This window comes from Chelonia mydas, chromosome 1, assembly GCF_015237465.2.
Source record: "Chelonia mydas isolate rCheMyd1 chromosome 1, rCheMyd1.pri.v2, whole genome shotgun sequence".
In the NCBI taxonomy this organism is placed as follows: Eukaryota; Metazoa; Chordata; order Testudines; family Cheloniidae; genus Chelonia; species Chelonia mydas.
In genome coordinates, this window is record NC_057849.1 from 153,701,044 (window position 1) to 153,715,875 (window position 14,832).

Genomic DNA, 14,832 nt, shown 5'->3' on the forward strand with positions numbered 1-14,832 from the left:
CAGCTCCTGCATGTCTGAAGGTGAAAGTCAATAATAATATTACAGCACACAAGTATAGCAATAATTACCTTAATTCTAAACAAAAGGCAAGGACAGTCTTCGTTGTGACAATTACCACCCCAGTCTATCGAACACAAATTATAAAAATCTGACATAGATTCTTGCTTCACGCTTAAACAACCGTGCTCCATCAAACATTCATGTGAAGCACGTGGGCTTTATTCATGGCAGATTAGCGGCAGACAATGCTCGAAAGATTAAACCACTTAAACCGCCAGGCACAAACAACGGACGCTCCAGCTGCTATCCTGTTGTTAGATGCTGAAAAGTCCTTTGATCAAGTGAAAATTGCCAGACCTACAAGCAATCCTGAGAAAATTAGGATTTGGCCCTACATTTTTGACCCAGATTGTATTATTTATAAATCACTACTTGCCTCTGTTCTGACAAATGGTGTTATCTCCTCCACTTCTTACTTAAATAGAGGAACAGATCAGGAATGCTCGCTATCACGTCTCTGTTTTGATTAAACAGGGAACCGCTAGCAGCATGTCAGAAAAACACCTTCCATTTGAAGGAATTACCATCCAGAATAAAGAGTAGAGAATTAGTATTCTGCTCACTCTCAAAATCCAGACATTTCGATTCTCACTGCTACCATCTGCAGTAAACTATTTCAATGAGTTATCAGGAATTTGGATAAACTGGAACAAATCTCAAGGGATGGATATTTCTCGTAGACCAAATCCATCTCAAATACAATCAATCATTCTTCTTTCATTCATGCAAAGAGAGAACCTATTTAGGCATCAGGATATGCTTTAATTTATCAAAGATAGTATCTGCAAATGTGGATATCATACTCAAAAAAGTGACAGAAGACAGGAAAAAATGGTGTTTACTACCACTGTCTATTGGGAAGGATAAAAGCTATTAAAATGAATATAGGACCAAGATTAATGTATATGTTGAGCTTAATTCAACTTGAATTTTCTGCTTCAACTTTCATACAAATAAACAGAGTTGTACAACAATTTTTATGGAATACAAAGACACCAAGGATACCCCACAAGCTACTTAAGAAATCATGGCCAAATAAGGGGTGGGGTAAGATTACCTGATTTGTATTTCTATCATCTTTCTTTTCATTTAAGACATTTAATGAGATGGCTCTATCCCACCAACTCTTCCCAAGGCCCAGTGTGCCTTGAGATTGAAGACAAATTAGTTAACGCCTTTGGCTCTCTCTCTCTGCACTTCCATTTTGAAGATGGTTGCCTGCACATGTAAGGAAAAACACTATTTACCATTACCACTTCTAATCGCACCAACTCTCCTTCCATGCCAATCTGGAATAATCCACCATTTAAATTTGCTACAAGCTGGAAATTCATATCCATGTGGCTAACAAAGGGCACGTTAACCATAAAAGATATTATTGGACAACTTTAGCTTCCTTCACATATCTTCGTGATAAATACCAGTTACCAACAGAGCAAGGTCCAATAAGCTGCCACTCAAATTTATGAAAGAGCTGGAGAATTGTTGGCAGGCCCCACTTGAAAAAGTATGCTAGCCAAAAACATTTTGTGGATAACACACATGAATGGCCGAACTCCTTGATTTCTCCTACTGATTATACCATAAAAGAAAAATGAAAAGAGCTAAACGTCTCCATTTTCCTCTGACTGCTGGGTTAATATCTAGCACAATATATGCAGAAAAGCCAGTTATCTGTTTTCACATTTCTTTCAGAACAAAATTCTAAATAGATATTATTGGACTCCTGAGTGACTGCATGAAGCTGGACTTGCACGCATAATCAACATTAGAGATGTGACAGCTCCAATACAAACCTGTCTCATAATAGTCTTTGTATATCAACGCATGTCCACGTTTTGGAAGGAAATGTGTGGCACTCTATCTTAGGTGACCGGGGTAAGAGGTTTTCCCTATGTCAAGCCTCTCTGTTTTCGGTATTCTAGAGGATCATCCCTGTTCAAGCAATGCCAGGAAATGGATTGCCAATAGTCATTTGACAGCCCTGGAAATCTGCTGTTCCCTCCACATTCTTTGATTTGGCTAACTGAGTTAACCAACACCCCCTCATGGAAAAGCTGACAATCTATAGAGGCACAGGATCCAGCTAAGACACTTGGTCTTTCCTGAGAGCGTTACTGACTAACTCCAGATAGATCGGGCTTTTCATGCTTCTCTTTTTTGGCACAGGGAGCACAGGGTTGGTTAGGGAATAATTTCTTAATGTTCAGGAGTATTTATCCATGAATATTTCATACTTGTTATGGTTAAATCCATGCTCCTGCTGTATTTTTTTTTGTCATTGTATTTAAAATATGTCTGTATGGGTACGTTAACTTCTGAAAAATAAAATTTAAAAAATCCTTTTTATTTTTGCTTAGCTCCAGTTGTGGTACTTCATTGAGGTAGAAGTATGTGAAGCAAGCCTGGATGGTCAGCACTATGTGATTTGGAAATATTCCTCAACATGCCTGAATCAGGCAGAGATCTGATCTCAATTTATAGACAGAAAACTGACTCATCTCTGGAGATAAGGCCATGAGAGAATCAGACACAATGGATGGTGACTAAAAGTAATACATTGCTGGGTTCCCATACCCAGTATAAAATAGCTAATGGGCTAGACATTTACATATTTATAGACACTCCTCCCGCCACCCATGTGTGGGGCTGATATCCATGTACTAAATGGCATTTATTTATTTCAACTCGAGCTAGCAGGACATTTTTTGATGAAAATCTTTTGGGGGGGGGGGCGGGGGAAGGGTTCAGACAATGCCAATGCATCAAAACTGCTCACAAGAAAGGGCTGGTTTCGACCAATTTCTCATTTACAAATATTTTTAACAGACGTTTCCAAATTCTGAAAATGAAAAATTCCAGTTTTGATTTGAAATGTTATATTTAGAAATATCAGCTAATAATAGTTAAGCCCAAAATAGAAAACATTCAAGACTGACTTTTTATCCTAATTCAGCACAGGAAACATACTGTAAATTTCATTTTTTTCCCTCCTCGATGGGAAAACTGTTTCCTGCCCAGCTGTACTTTTGACCCTCTCACCCGCCCTCTGCTCAGTGATCCATCTACATGGGGACTTACCCTACATTCTACATTTCTTCAGTACTTTGATACACTGTACATTAAAACAAAAACACAATCTACCAGAGAAATGGTCCCTATGTCCCCAATCTTCCCAAATTATTCTGAGGTGTTATACAGGAATATTCAGTTCTGGACCAGTGGCAGGTTTAAGTGCAGTGTTTGTGAACCACATGGCTTGAAACAGGGGCCTTTTTAGCATCTGAAAGTGGAGAATCCTGGCTTTCAAATCGATACAGCACTTGATTTTTCTAATCCCTAGAAGGTCCCAACATGCTGGAATTTAATAGTCACATTATTATTATCTATAGAAAAAGCTATTTTGGGTATTTTTTAGAAGTTTCTAATCTATTGTTCCCCCCTCCTCCCCCAAGCCTTGTACAGCAGGACTCAAACGAATTAAGGCCTCAATTCAGAAAAGTATCCCCATTCGGGACAGCACTTAAGCATGTATTTACGCATGACTTCAACTAGACTTAAACATGTGATTATTTTTAAGCATGCATCAATACTTTACCAAATTGAAGCCTAAGGCATATGGACTCCACAAGCAGAATATATTAAAAATGCTACCTCTCAAAAACAAATTCTTCAACCAGTACCAAAACAATTTTTGTAACTCCTGCGGCATATAGAGAATACATAGTGTTGTGGTGGGGTCAGGAAGGTTTTGCTTTGCTTGTCCTCAAGATGAGCTGCAAAGCTTGCATACTGCTTCATCACTCATGGGTAAAGCAGCCATCCCAAATTAACACCAAGAAACAAAATTAACCATTAATATGTTTTTTTCTGAGTTGTTCATTAACTTCAGTTGCACCTCTTCCCCCATGCTTATTTGAAATATAAAGAATGAATTGCCACTGGGTTTGTTGCTGGTGGAAACGTCAGCTCTTCGTGTCCTTTTCCGAGTAGAATTATTCATATGTGTAAAGTATAAGTCTCCATGCTGCTCTGAAGTTACTGGGTTAATTTAGTGTAGCTTCTAACTGACGTCCTTTGTAAAACAGTGTAGTGCCTAGGTCTTATCTGTGACAAGTAAATATTATGGAGTCACCGGGTAATGACTTCACAGTCATAGAGTTTAAGGCCATAAGGGACCTCCAGATCATTTGTGTCTGATCTGCATGTCACAAGCCACCAACACCCACAGAGTAAACCCAACAACCAATTGTTGCATTCTAAGAAGGGTCATGAACTCCTGCGATTTCTCTAAAAATAGGTGGCCAAGTTATCTAAAATTTCAGTTAGTTTTTATGTTCTTTGAATTTTGTATGTAGTTTTTGTTTTTCTCTTCAGAAGTTTTTAGTAAGAAGTCTTTGAATTTGGGCTTTAACTGAAACATCCCCTTGGAAGTCCTAAATTTCATTGATAGCTCTTAAAAAAAAATAGTTTCTACACAAAACTTGGCAGAAGGGTGAACCTGAGTTACCTGGTGCACCACAGAGATTTTTAAAAAACTGGATATAGGATTACTTTCAGCTGTTATTTACATTATACTTTTATGTCATGTACCTAAACTTGATTGGATGGGGCCTGATTGGATAGGGGCCAGGAGCACATAAGATCTTTTGATGAAGCTTCTCTATCAGGAACTGCATTCTTCTGATGGATTTTATCTTACAATGGAGAAAATACTTAAGGGCTCATGCACTGCTGATAGCACATAACGGCATTATTGTCTGTCAGTAGTTGCACATCTACCTCCAATGCCCAGAGAAATCCACTCTCCTCCCAACTTCCCATCCCCACGTAATTCAAAAATAAATCTAGGAAATTACTGCACAAAAAATGTCATGTTTTTGCAGACAACATTCCTGACACAAATCCACAAGAGCCGAGAAATGCAAAGTTAAGCCATCTACCTATACAAATCTTCTACTCGTACCCTGCTGGAACACACCTTACCATCACAACTACTGTACAGCACACACCATGCACTGCAACTTTAACTGTGTCCCTTCAGCACACCCTTCTGCATACACCCTTTTACCAGATTGCTCCCCCCACCGCCACTTGTAGGTGTGGCTGTTTGGTACAATAGCTGGTTGTGTTGGGAGAGGGTAATCTAGCAAAGGGATTTTTGCAGAAGGGCAGTTAAAGGGGATGAGGCATCCCTAGAAAGGGCAGAATTAAAGGTGTGGTGCACAATCTGTGTGCACATTGTGCATGGTAGCTATGGGAATAGCAAGATGTATGCTTGCGGGTGGCAAAGTAGAGGATGTTTACCGTTGGATGGCCTAACTTTTTCATTTCCTGACTGTTGTGTATTTGTGTCGGGTATGCTGTGTGAGTAGCAACCCTAATTATGTCACAACTTTTTTAATATTAATATTTTATTGTGATGGACTGCTGAAAACAACCACATTTTTTTCATCTTGAGGATAAAAAAAATTCTCTTCTGAGATAAAACATTTTATTCTAAGTGTCAGATCAAAATCAGCCTTTAAAGCTGAATTGTGAAACAGAGGGGTTTTAATGGAAATGTTAAGATAAGAAAAGTTATAGCAATGCAACCTACAAGGAACAAACAAGCAGGGTTTTGCTGGTATGCTAACAGTAGAATCCATCTTTTCTGCGTAAAAGCATTGCCTGGACAATCAAAAACAATTTTACTTTTGCATTATTTTAAGATTTCAGCGAAAAATGGAAATCTGAAAGATGTCGGATTTTAAAAATTGATTTAATCTAAAATGTCTATCCATACAGTCAGTTCATAAGCTTCCATCTCCAGAATCACAGCCTTCTACATCTATAGCTCTGCATTTCCTTTTCAAGATTCTTAATGAAATGTTTTTCTCAGATGTTTTTGTTCATAGAATATCAGGGTTGGAAGGGACCTCAGGAGGTCATCTAGTCCAACCCCTTGCTCAAAGCAGGACCAATCCCCAACTAAATCATCCCAGCCAGGCCTTTGTCAAGCCTGACCTTAAAAACCTCAAAGGAAAGAGATTCCACCACCTCCCTAGATAACCCATTCCAGTGCTTCACCACCCTCCTGGTGAAAAAGATTTTTCCTAATATCCAACCTAAACCCCCCCCACTGCAACTTGAGACCATTGCTCCTCGTTCTGTCATCTGCTACCACTGAGAACAGTCTAGATCCATCCTCTTTGGAACCCCCTTTCAGATAGTTGAAAGCAGCTATCAAATCCCCCCTCATTCTTCTCTTCTGCAGACTAGAATCATAGAAGAATCATAGAAGGTTAGGGTTGGAAGGGACCTCAGGAGGTCATCTAGTCCAACCCCCTGCTTGAAGCGGGACCAATCCCCAATTTTTGCTCCAGATCCCTAAATGGCCCCCTCAAGGATTGAACTCACAACCCTGGGTTTAGCAGGCCAATGCTCAAACCACTGAGCTATCCCTCCCCCCAAACAATCCCAGTTCCCTCAGCCTCTCCTCATAAGTCATGTGTTCCAATCCCCTAATCATTTTTGTTGCCCTCCGCTGGACGCTTTCGAATTTTTCCACATCTTTCTTGTAGTGTGGGACACAAAACTGGACACAGTACTCCAGATGAGGCCTCACCAATGTCGTATAGAGGGGAACGATCACGTCCCTCGATCTGCTGGCAATGCCCCTACTTATACAGCCCAAGATGCCATTACCCTTCTTGGCAACAAGGACACACTGTTGACTCATATCCAGCTTCTCATCCACTGTAACCCCTACGACCTTTTCTGCAGGACTGCTGCCTAGCCATTCGGTCCCTAGTCTGTAGCAGTGCATGGGATTCTTCCGTCCTAAGTGCAGGACTCTGCACTTGTCCTTGTTGAACCTCATCAGATTTCTTTTGGCCCATTCCTCTAATTTGTCTTGGTCCCTCTGTATCCTATCCCTACCCTCCAGCATATCTACCACTCCTCCCAGTTTAGTGTCATCTGCAAACTTGCTGAGGGTGCAATCCACACCATCCTCCAGATCATTAATGAAGTTATCAAACAAAATCGGCCCCAGGACTGACCCTTGGGGCACTCTGCTTGATACCGGCTGCCAACTAGACATGGAGCCATTAATCACTACCCGTTGAACCCAACGATGTAGCCAGCTTTCTATCCACCTTATAGTCCATTCATCCAGCCCATACTTCTTTAACTTGCTGTTTGCTTGTTTGTTTGCCTGTTTGTTTCTTATTTTTGAGGGAATGGGGAAGGATAATAAATATTATACACTATGTTCCTATAAACGCTACAATATATGCAATCCCCTCAGTTCTTAGTCACACTCTTAATATAGTGAATGGAAATGGATTTAGGTTTATTGATTACACCTAAGGTCCCAATCCTGCACAGTGATCTGCAGGTGGGTGAATCAGCACTGCAGACAATGGGGCTCTGCAAAAGAGCAAGAGTCCATCTGCACGGATCAATTTGCAGGACGAGTCTAAGAGTGTAAACAGAAAACTGACATACAAAGAACAAAAACTAACAGCCCTTATGGATGCTTAGTTGGGCAAATCAGAATGGCAAATATGAAAACAATGTAGGTCTTTCATTTACATATTAACTACCTAGGCAGTAACATAGCTGAAAATAAACGTTAGGTAGCTGTCCCTTTTCAATAAGTGCAATTCAAAAAATTCTATTCAAACAAATGTTACACACACTCATTCACTTACAACAATCAAAGTAAGTGACTACAAGTGTAAATGAGATTCTAATACAGTATATACTAATACTTACACAGAGCCAAAGCTATTTTATTTTAAAACAAGATGTTTCTTTTGCATTAACCATTTTTTGAAAGCTCAGTAAAAACAGCCATCAACTATTTACGCAAATGTAAGAGAAAACTGACAAGTAATATTTGCATAGCACTGTACATCTGTGTACTAGTTTGGGACACAGTTTTTCAGAAACTACGATAGGTGAGATTATTTTGCTACTTGCTTTTAACAGATCTTTTCTGAACTGCATATAATTTTGTGTAGGAAATAACTGTAAAAATGTACAAAAATATATATACACATGCACAGTAAATTTGTACCCTGTATACAGTTTTATTATTTGGTTGATTTGGCTAATAATATCTGGTAGTTAACAAAAACAACAAAATCACAAGTTTGTAATAATCATTTAGGTTAATGATGTTTAGTTTTCTCAAAGAGAAAATTATTCATTAAAGCTACTGTACTTGCTGGTGATCTTTATGGTTCAGTAACATGCCAGTTTATGGTAGCTTCCTGGCTTTCAGGCAAGTAGCATTTGATTGTCACAACTCACAGTTTTGAGACAGCAGAAGCAATTAATGTATTGGGTACATTTTGCCTGTGTAACAAATGATAGCTCTGTAACACAATCTAGTGGTTTTAAAAACATTTAATTCACAATAAATATTAGACACCCAAATTAACCATTAGTTTCAAAAGAAAGTTGAAAGTTAAAAATACCCTTCCTTAACAAAAGTATTATGCCTTGACAAAAAACAATAGATGAAACAAGAGTTTTATAAGATTCAAAAATACGTAGAGACCTCCTCCGAAAGGGACACTGTTAACCTGGATTTTCTGAAATTATTTTTTTAAAATTCCAGTTTCTGACAGAGCCCCCTTTAAATGGTATGTCCTGATTTTTTAAAATATTTCCTTTAAAAATGTTAAAAAGCTTTTTCCACTAACTTACTGATGTTTATAAAGATCTCTTCAAGCAAGAGGAAACTGACTATATACAAGGTGCTCTCCAACAGTTCACTTACACAAACGAAACATTTTTTTTTCTCCAACGTCTTTCAGATTGTTCATAAAACTGAAGTGTTACTTGTAACTATTGTAGGTACAAAATTTTCAAATATGTGTAATTTTTAAGTTGTGTTCCTTAAATTTGAAAGCACAGAGGTTAATGAGAAGAGAATTGTGAAATGTTTAGTTTATGGATGCTAATCCAGTATCTTGCCAGAGTTCTTTAAAATAGAGAATATTTTCATTACATCTTTCGAGCAGCTGGCAAAAATTTCAGATGATCTGTCACATTCAGACATTCTGAAAATGTTCCCAAAATATGGTAGCAATCCTGTGAAGATACTGGTGCAAAAGATTGTTGAGGAACTCAGGTAGATACTGTCCTGCCACTTCTTCCCTCTCTAGGTGGAACCTAGTCTTACGGGGAAGCTCCTGACTACCCTAGGAGGGTAGATTTTTCTCTGGGACAAATGCCAATCCCAGTCCTAGTGTATCCAGAGTAATTCCACTGATTGCAAGAATTATTTCACTTTTGTACTGGCATAATGGTTGCCCTTTGTGTGCATGCTTAACTGTGTGGTTTCCAAACTTTCTGGCAATTATTTAGTTTCCCAGATCAAGATGTCAGCTGTACCGGCCACTGCCCTTCATCCTTTCAGCTATGTTTACTCTAACCTGCAACATGGTCTTTATCAGTTTCAGAACCCAGTGTTATACAAGCTTTATACAATATTTGGGTTTGGAGCAGCCCAAGCCCCATCATGGGTTAGAGAACACACAGATGAATTGGAAGTGAGCAACTGTAACACACTGTGCTTGAGTACAGATTCAGCAATAAAGATCAAGAGGATGAGCCTATATTAATAGCCACAAATCAGAACAGGTAAACATAACAGCTGTTTTGGGACCTGTGGCTTAACTCTTAGCAGCGCTAATGCGAGCACATCTCGGGGAGTCCATATCCCCTAAATGATAAGCACTGTTTTCAAGGAAAGTCCATGAACATACTTCTATATTCAAGTTGACCTACTACATATGAATGATACTTAGCTGGGCTATACCTGTTCATTTTGGCTGTGGATATGTTTGATGAATGCCTCTGGCTAATTGGCACCAAAGGACGTGGATATTTTATTATGCCTTTCGCAACACTCTGAAGCATTCTGCCTAGTTTGAGCTGGGTATGAAAATCAACATTACCTTAATCAAAGGTGCATACAGCCAGGACAGACGTCTTTTTTGAGTATTCCCAGGCAGAAAGTGCACCTCCATCAACTAAAAACATAATCACATTAACTAACTATTGGTTAACTACACATACACCCAATGTTAATGATGTCATTGTACTAACTCCCTCATGTTTGTCTGGTCCATTTCAGAGGGCTCAGGTCTCAGGTAATGATGTACTTATGCCAACAGTATGAGACATGCCTTCTGTAGAAAGTCTCTACTTTGTACCAGTGAAGGCATGTTATCAACAGACTTAGACTTGATAATATGCCAGTTCATACTTATTGAACATACCAAAACAATACTGACTGACAGGAAGACAAAATCCATGGACACTTGTAGTAACTTCTATTAGAAGATATGCTGTATTGGAAAAGATGTTTTGGAAAGCCCCTGAGCTCCACCTGCGGCGTCAGAAGAGAACAGTCTGCAGACGCTACATTGCAAGTAGACGGTGGTAAATGAAGACAAGATGAATACCACAGAGGTGAATATAACAAAGTTCCAGAGAAAAGATGTGCGCTTTTTCCGTGAATGCTAGGCAACCAGGACAAGGGACATAATCCTCAGTATCGGTCAGCAATTAAGTGTACAGAGCCCTTCAAAGTGGTTTAAAGCAGAACAAAGGACATTGCCTATGTTCTTTGTGTCCAAGAGAAACACATCACTCGGTGGGACACAAAGTCAATAGCAAAAATACATTCTGACAATCAGCTCATGGTTGGCAAGAGACCTATATGAGCCAAAGTCTGTAAATGCCAATTAGTATACCACAGGAAGTCCTTCTTCAGCAACAAATGTTTATGCTTTTATGACTGATGGGATGCAATGGTGCCAGCAACCGGCAAGAGCTCTCCCACCATATTCTTCACAAGGCTCCTGAATTGGGTCGCAAGATGCTATTATGGTATTGCACATGGGAATTTGACGGGGTATGACTTCTTCCTCCATGCCAGTGCTAGGGAGCTGCTAAGGTCCAGAATCTAAACGGGGTGCATATTCAGTCTGGGAAGCCATTTGTCTCCTGAATCAGGGTTGAGCTCCCCAGCAGTTGGCCTGTGAAAGATCCACTGAGACCTCAGGTCCACAACTGGAGAACTTGAATTTTAATCCAAAAGATCAAACAATTAAAGCCTTGAAAGATGGGTGGAGTGAAAGGGGAAATGCTTCCAGATTCTTAAAAGACTTATTAAAATTGTGGAGATCATGGGTGAAAATCAAAGACCAAAAAAAATTGATATATTTTTGTTTATTATTGCTTTCAGAGGGCTTGGTAGTCAATTATACAAGCTATTTTCTATTAAACCAGAAGAAAATAGTGTAAAATATAAAATCTATGCTCACTGTTCCAATCCAAGCCACTTGCTCATCTTCATTAGAGACATTTACTGCAGCTATTTCCAATCATGTTAATTTATACATACTCTGTATATATATATATATATATATATATAATTATATATTTTAAAAAAAACCCTATCTGAAGAGACAAAAGTTCCAAATGAAAATATTCTTCCACTATTTGCGCAGTGTACTGTGCACTGTTGTACAATTCAGTTTTCCAAATTGTTACCAATATGTCTGCTTAGAATAGTAAAAATTAAGCAAATGATAATATATTTACTACACTTTCAAAACAGAGCACGACCGTTATGATAAGAAAAGAAAATACATTAAACATGTGCTTATTCTCCCCTTGATGTACATGCACTAATCCCATTAACTCTAATTAGGAGTTGCATGCACTAAGAGGAGACAAGACCTCTACAAAAAGAAGGGATTTTTAATCTTTTCCTCTGCCTAGTGCCCAACCCCTCCCTCCCACCACTAAGAAAAGGGAAATATTTGTTAAAATCTGGCAGTGTCTACCAGTACCAAGGCCCCTGCTCACAGGTAACTGTAAAGTATAACCAGTGGTCTTCCTGCTTTGCTCTTGTTACCAAAGCAAGTGCAATTTAAATATGTTGAACATCATCTTCAGAAAGCAAGTATACAGCATCTGTTAAGTCTTCCTAACAAGCAAGAGTTATAGCCATTACCCAAATAAAAATAAAAAAATAGCAAGTCCACCTGTTTTGCTCCTCTGGTTAGAAAACATCAAAGAAAACCAGGGATTTTGCTTTATCAGCATTCAGAATTCTAACTGTTTAAAAAGAGTGCAAAAAATGTCTGGTAAGAAAACACACAATCATGGCCGTATTCTGCCCCTCCGAAGCCGGTGTTCAACTTTCACTGAAGTTAAGAATTGTGCACCCTTTTTTTCCCTTAGGAAGCATGGCATACTAACACAGGGGCTGAGAGCGCAATGCTTAACTGGGGATGGATCTAACAAAAGACATGGATGCCGTGAGACAATCTGAAAATTCTCCCATTAAAAAAGACCTCAAATGAACAGTCAGGTGCATGAGAAAGTAATGGTGAACAACCCAAAATGCAGCATTTCAGTAAGCTATTAAACGATTCTAAAACTTGAAGTTAAAAAGAAAATCCTTATGGGCAAATATCTGTGAGGGAAGAGGTTAGCGGGAGTATGAAAAGAAGGTAAAATATTACACTTTTACCTTTGGCTACCACAGCAAAGAAAAAATAAATCAGTGTTTTAACGAGATCCGGCCTTCACAGAACTGAAATAAATATTCAAACAGAGTTTGGGTTAAGATGAGTGGATGACCGTTAACACAACATCATTTTAACCTTTAGGGTCAAATTCTGCCCTGAGTTATACTTGGGCAACACATTCCACTGCCTACTCTGGAGTGTGGCCGAGTGCAGAATTTGGCCTTTAAACTTGAAGATATAAACAGTTTCCGCATATTTATGAATACCCATCTACACACACATACAGGAGCACTCTGCACAGCCTTACAATGTGCATTTGGAAAGAGACTGGCACAGCCAAGGTTCCGATGTCCAGTTTTCAACAATAAGCCCAAAGGCTAAGTGATCAGAATTGTAGATATTAAAACCCCCAGAAGATCCCTCAACACCCATCTAGTGTTTCCACCTCTAACAACATGGCTCATCTAGCGATATATCTCATATCAGTGTCCTAACATAGCCAGCTAAGAAAAGCAGCACAGACCACTGTACAGCTCGGAACATGCAGGGTGGAATCCTGGCTCCACTGAAGTCAATGGGAAAACTTCTATTGACTTCAGTGAGGCCAGGATTTGACCCCTAAACATTAGAGCAGTGATATCAGGCTGTCTCCTGCGGCTCTTTGCAGCACATGATATTAAAACACTGTGTGATTTAGTCAGTAACCAATCAGGATGCTTTTACTATGTCATTAACCAATTGTAGTTGATAAAATAATACTTGGTCAATCATTTTGCTGTGAGAATAATACATACATATACACACACACACACACACACAATACTTCGCCTGTCATCCTATTTCAATATGAATATATAGTACTATAGTAAATGAAACCATGAATTCGCACTACTGTGACTCTTTTGGGTAATGTTGATCGCTAATCTGACTCCTGAACCACTGAGTATCACTGCACTAGAGACACTAATTGCACCCTTTCTTTTTAGTGTTGCTGCAGATAAAGAAAAATCCTTTCCAGGACCGCTGTGCTGGTTTATGCTGATTTTCTCAGTAGACTGCTGCAGGGGACAACCAGTGGAGTGGGACTTCAGTGATGAGAAACATTAACAGATATAAGGAAGAAACGTCAGTACAACTGAGTAAACAGCCTTCTTTACACTGGACCAAATCTCAGGGCTTACTATTCACTTAAAAAAAAGCAAAGCAAAACGGATCCAAGACATGTTAAGTACAAAACAGGGCAATCAGTGCTCAAACCACCAAAGTGGTGTGTTGAGCTTTAACTGAGCATTGACCAACAGGTAGGGGGGGAAGCCTTTAAACTGTGAATCTGATGTACAGTATGTGCTTATCAATAAGGTACCACTTCCATCAAAATTCCATTATCCATTTTCTTGTGGTACAGAAGTTCTACGATGTTGCCTGAAAATAAAAAGTGCCTGCAATAAAATGTACACAAATGGGATTTTGTCTGTAGTCATGATAAAATGGCCTTTCCAAATGACTTTCACCCAAGGAACTACTGTCAGTGAATTTAAAATGGGTTGTGTTTCCTGGAGCGCACTCAGCACGGATGCTGGGAAAAACCAATATTAAATTGACTTTAGCAAGAGGAAACATTCAATGGCTCCTGTTGCAAAGTGAGTTTCAGATTCTTGAAGGATAAACCAGTGTGACTGGTCATCTGCAGAAACAGATGTGTCCAATATTTCTCGGCCCCTCCACAAACAAAGCAAAAAGTTACCATTTTTTAGCCCAGATTTTCACCCCAAGTTTGAATACCATGGTCCTTAAACAGACAGAAAGCTGATGTTTTCTCTCCTCTTGATTCTTCCAGTTTCTTCATTCTTGGCTCAAGTATTATTCATTAATATTAGTCATCAGTTAATAAGAAAAAGATAGTTTCTAAGTGTTTTTTAATGAAGTTAATTTGATACCATAGTCTGGTTATATGTGCTCTGCTTGCAGCGGTGAGTTATTCCTTTTTCTTGAATTCTTGGTTGCCATAGCTGGAGCCTTTTTCTATTTCGGTTACTCCTATCAGTCTACGAACTCCAAAGGAAGCTTTAAAATAGAATACAGAAATTGGAGGTGCATTACAACTGATATCATGATAAAACCCTGTCTCTGTCTCTCTCTCTCTCAGACAGACACTCTTTGATGCTAGATGGGCCATGGGGATTGGATACAGAGGTCACAGACTGAGCAATCAGTAGTGACTCCGGCC

The 14,832-nt window shown here is 39.1% G+C and overlaps 1 protein-coding gene across 4 annotated transcripts in view; it reads right to left on the reverse strand.

Annotated features, from left to right (window-relative positions):
* Positions 1–8,441: 8,441 nt before the first annotated feature.
* The window catches only part of AGPAT3 (1-acylglycerol-3-phosphate O-acyltransferase 3), a 140,487-nt gene continuing 134,096 nt past the window's right edge, over positions 8,442–14,832 (reverse strand). For all 4 annotated transcript variants that reach the window (XM_027826821.3, XM_043538161.1, XM_043538162.1 and 1 more), the window contains one exon: positions 8,442–14,669. In XM_027826821.3, coding sequence (XP_027682622.1) covers positions 14,581–14,669 — 89 coding nt within the window. In that variant the 3' untranslated portion in view covers positions 8,442–14,580. The remainder of the gene's footprint in view (positions 14,670–14,832) is intronic.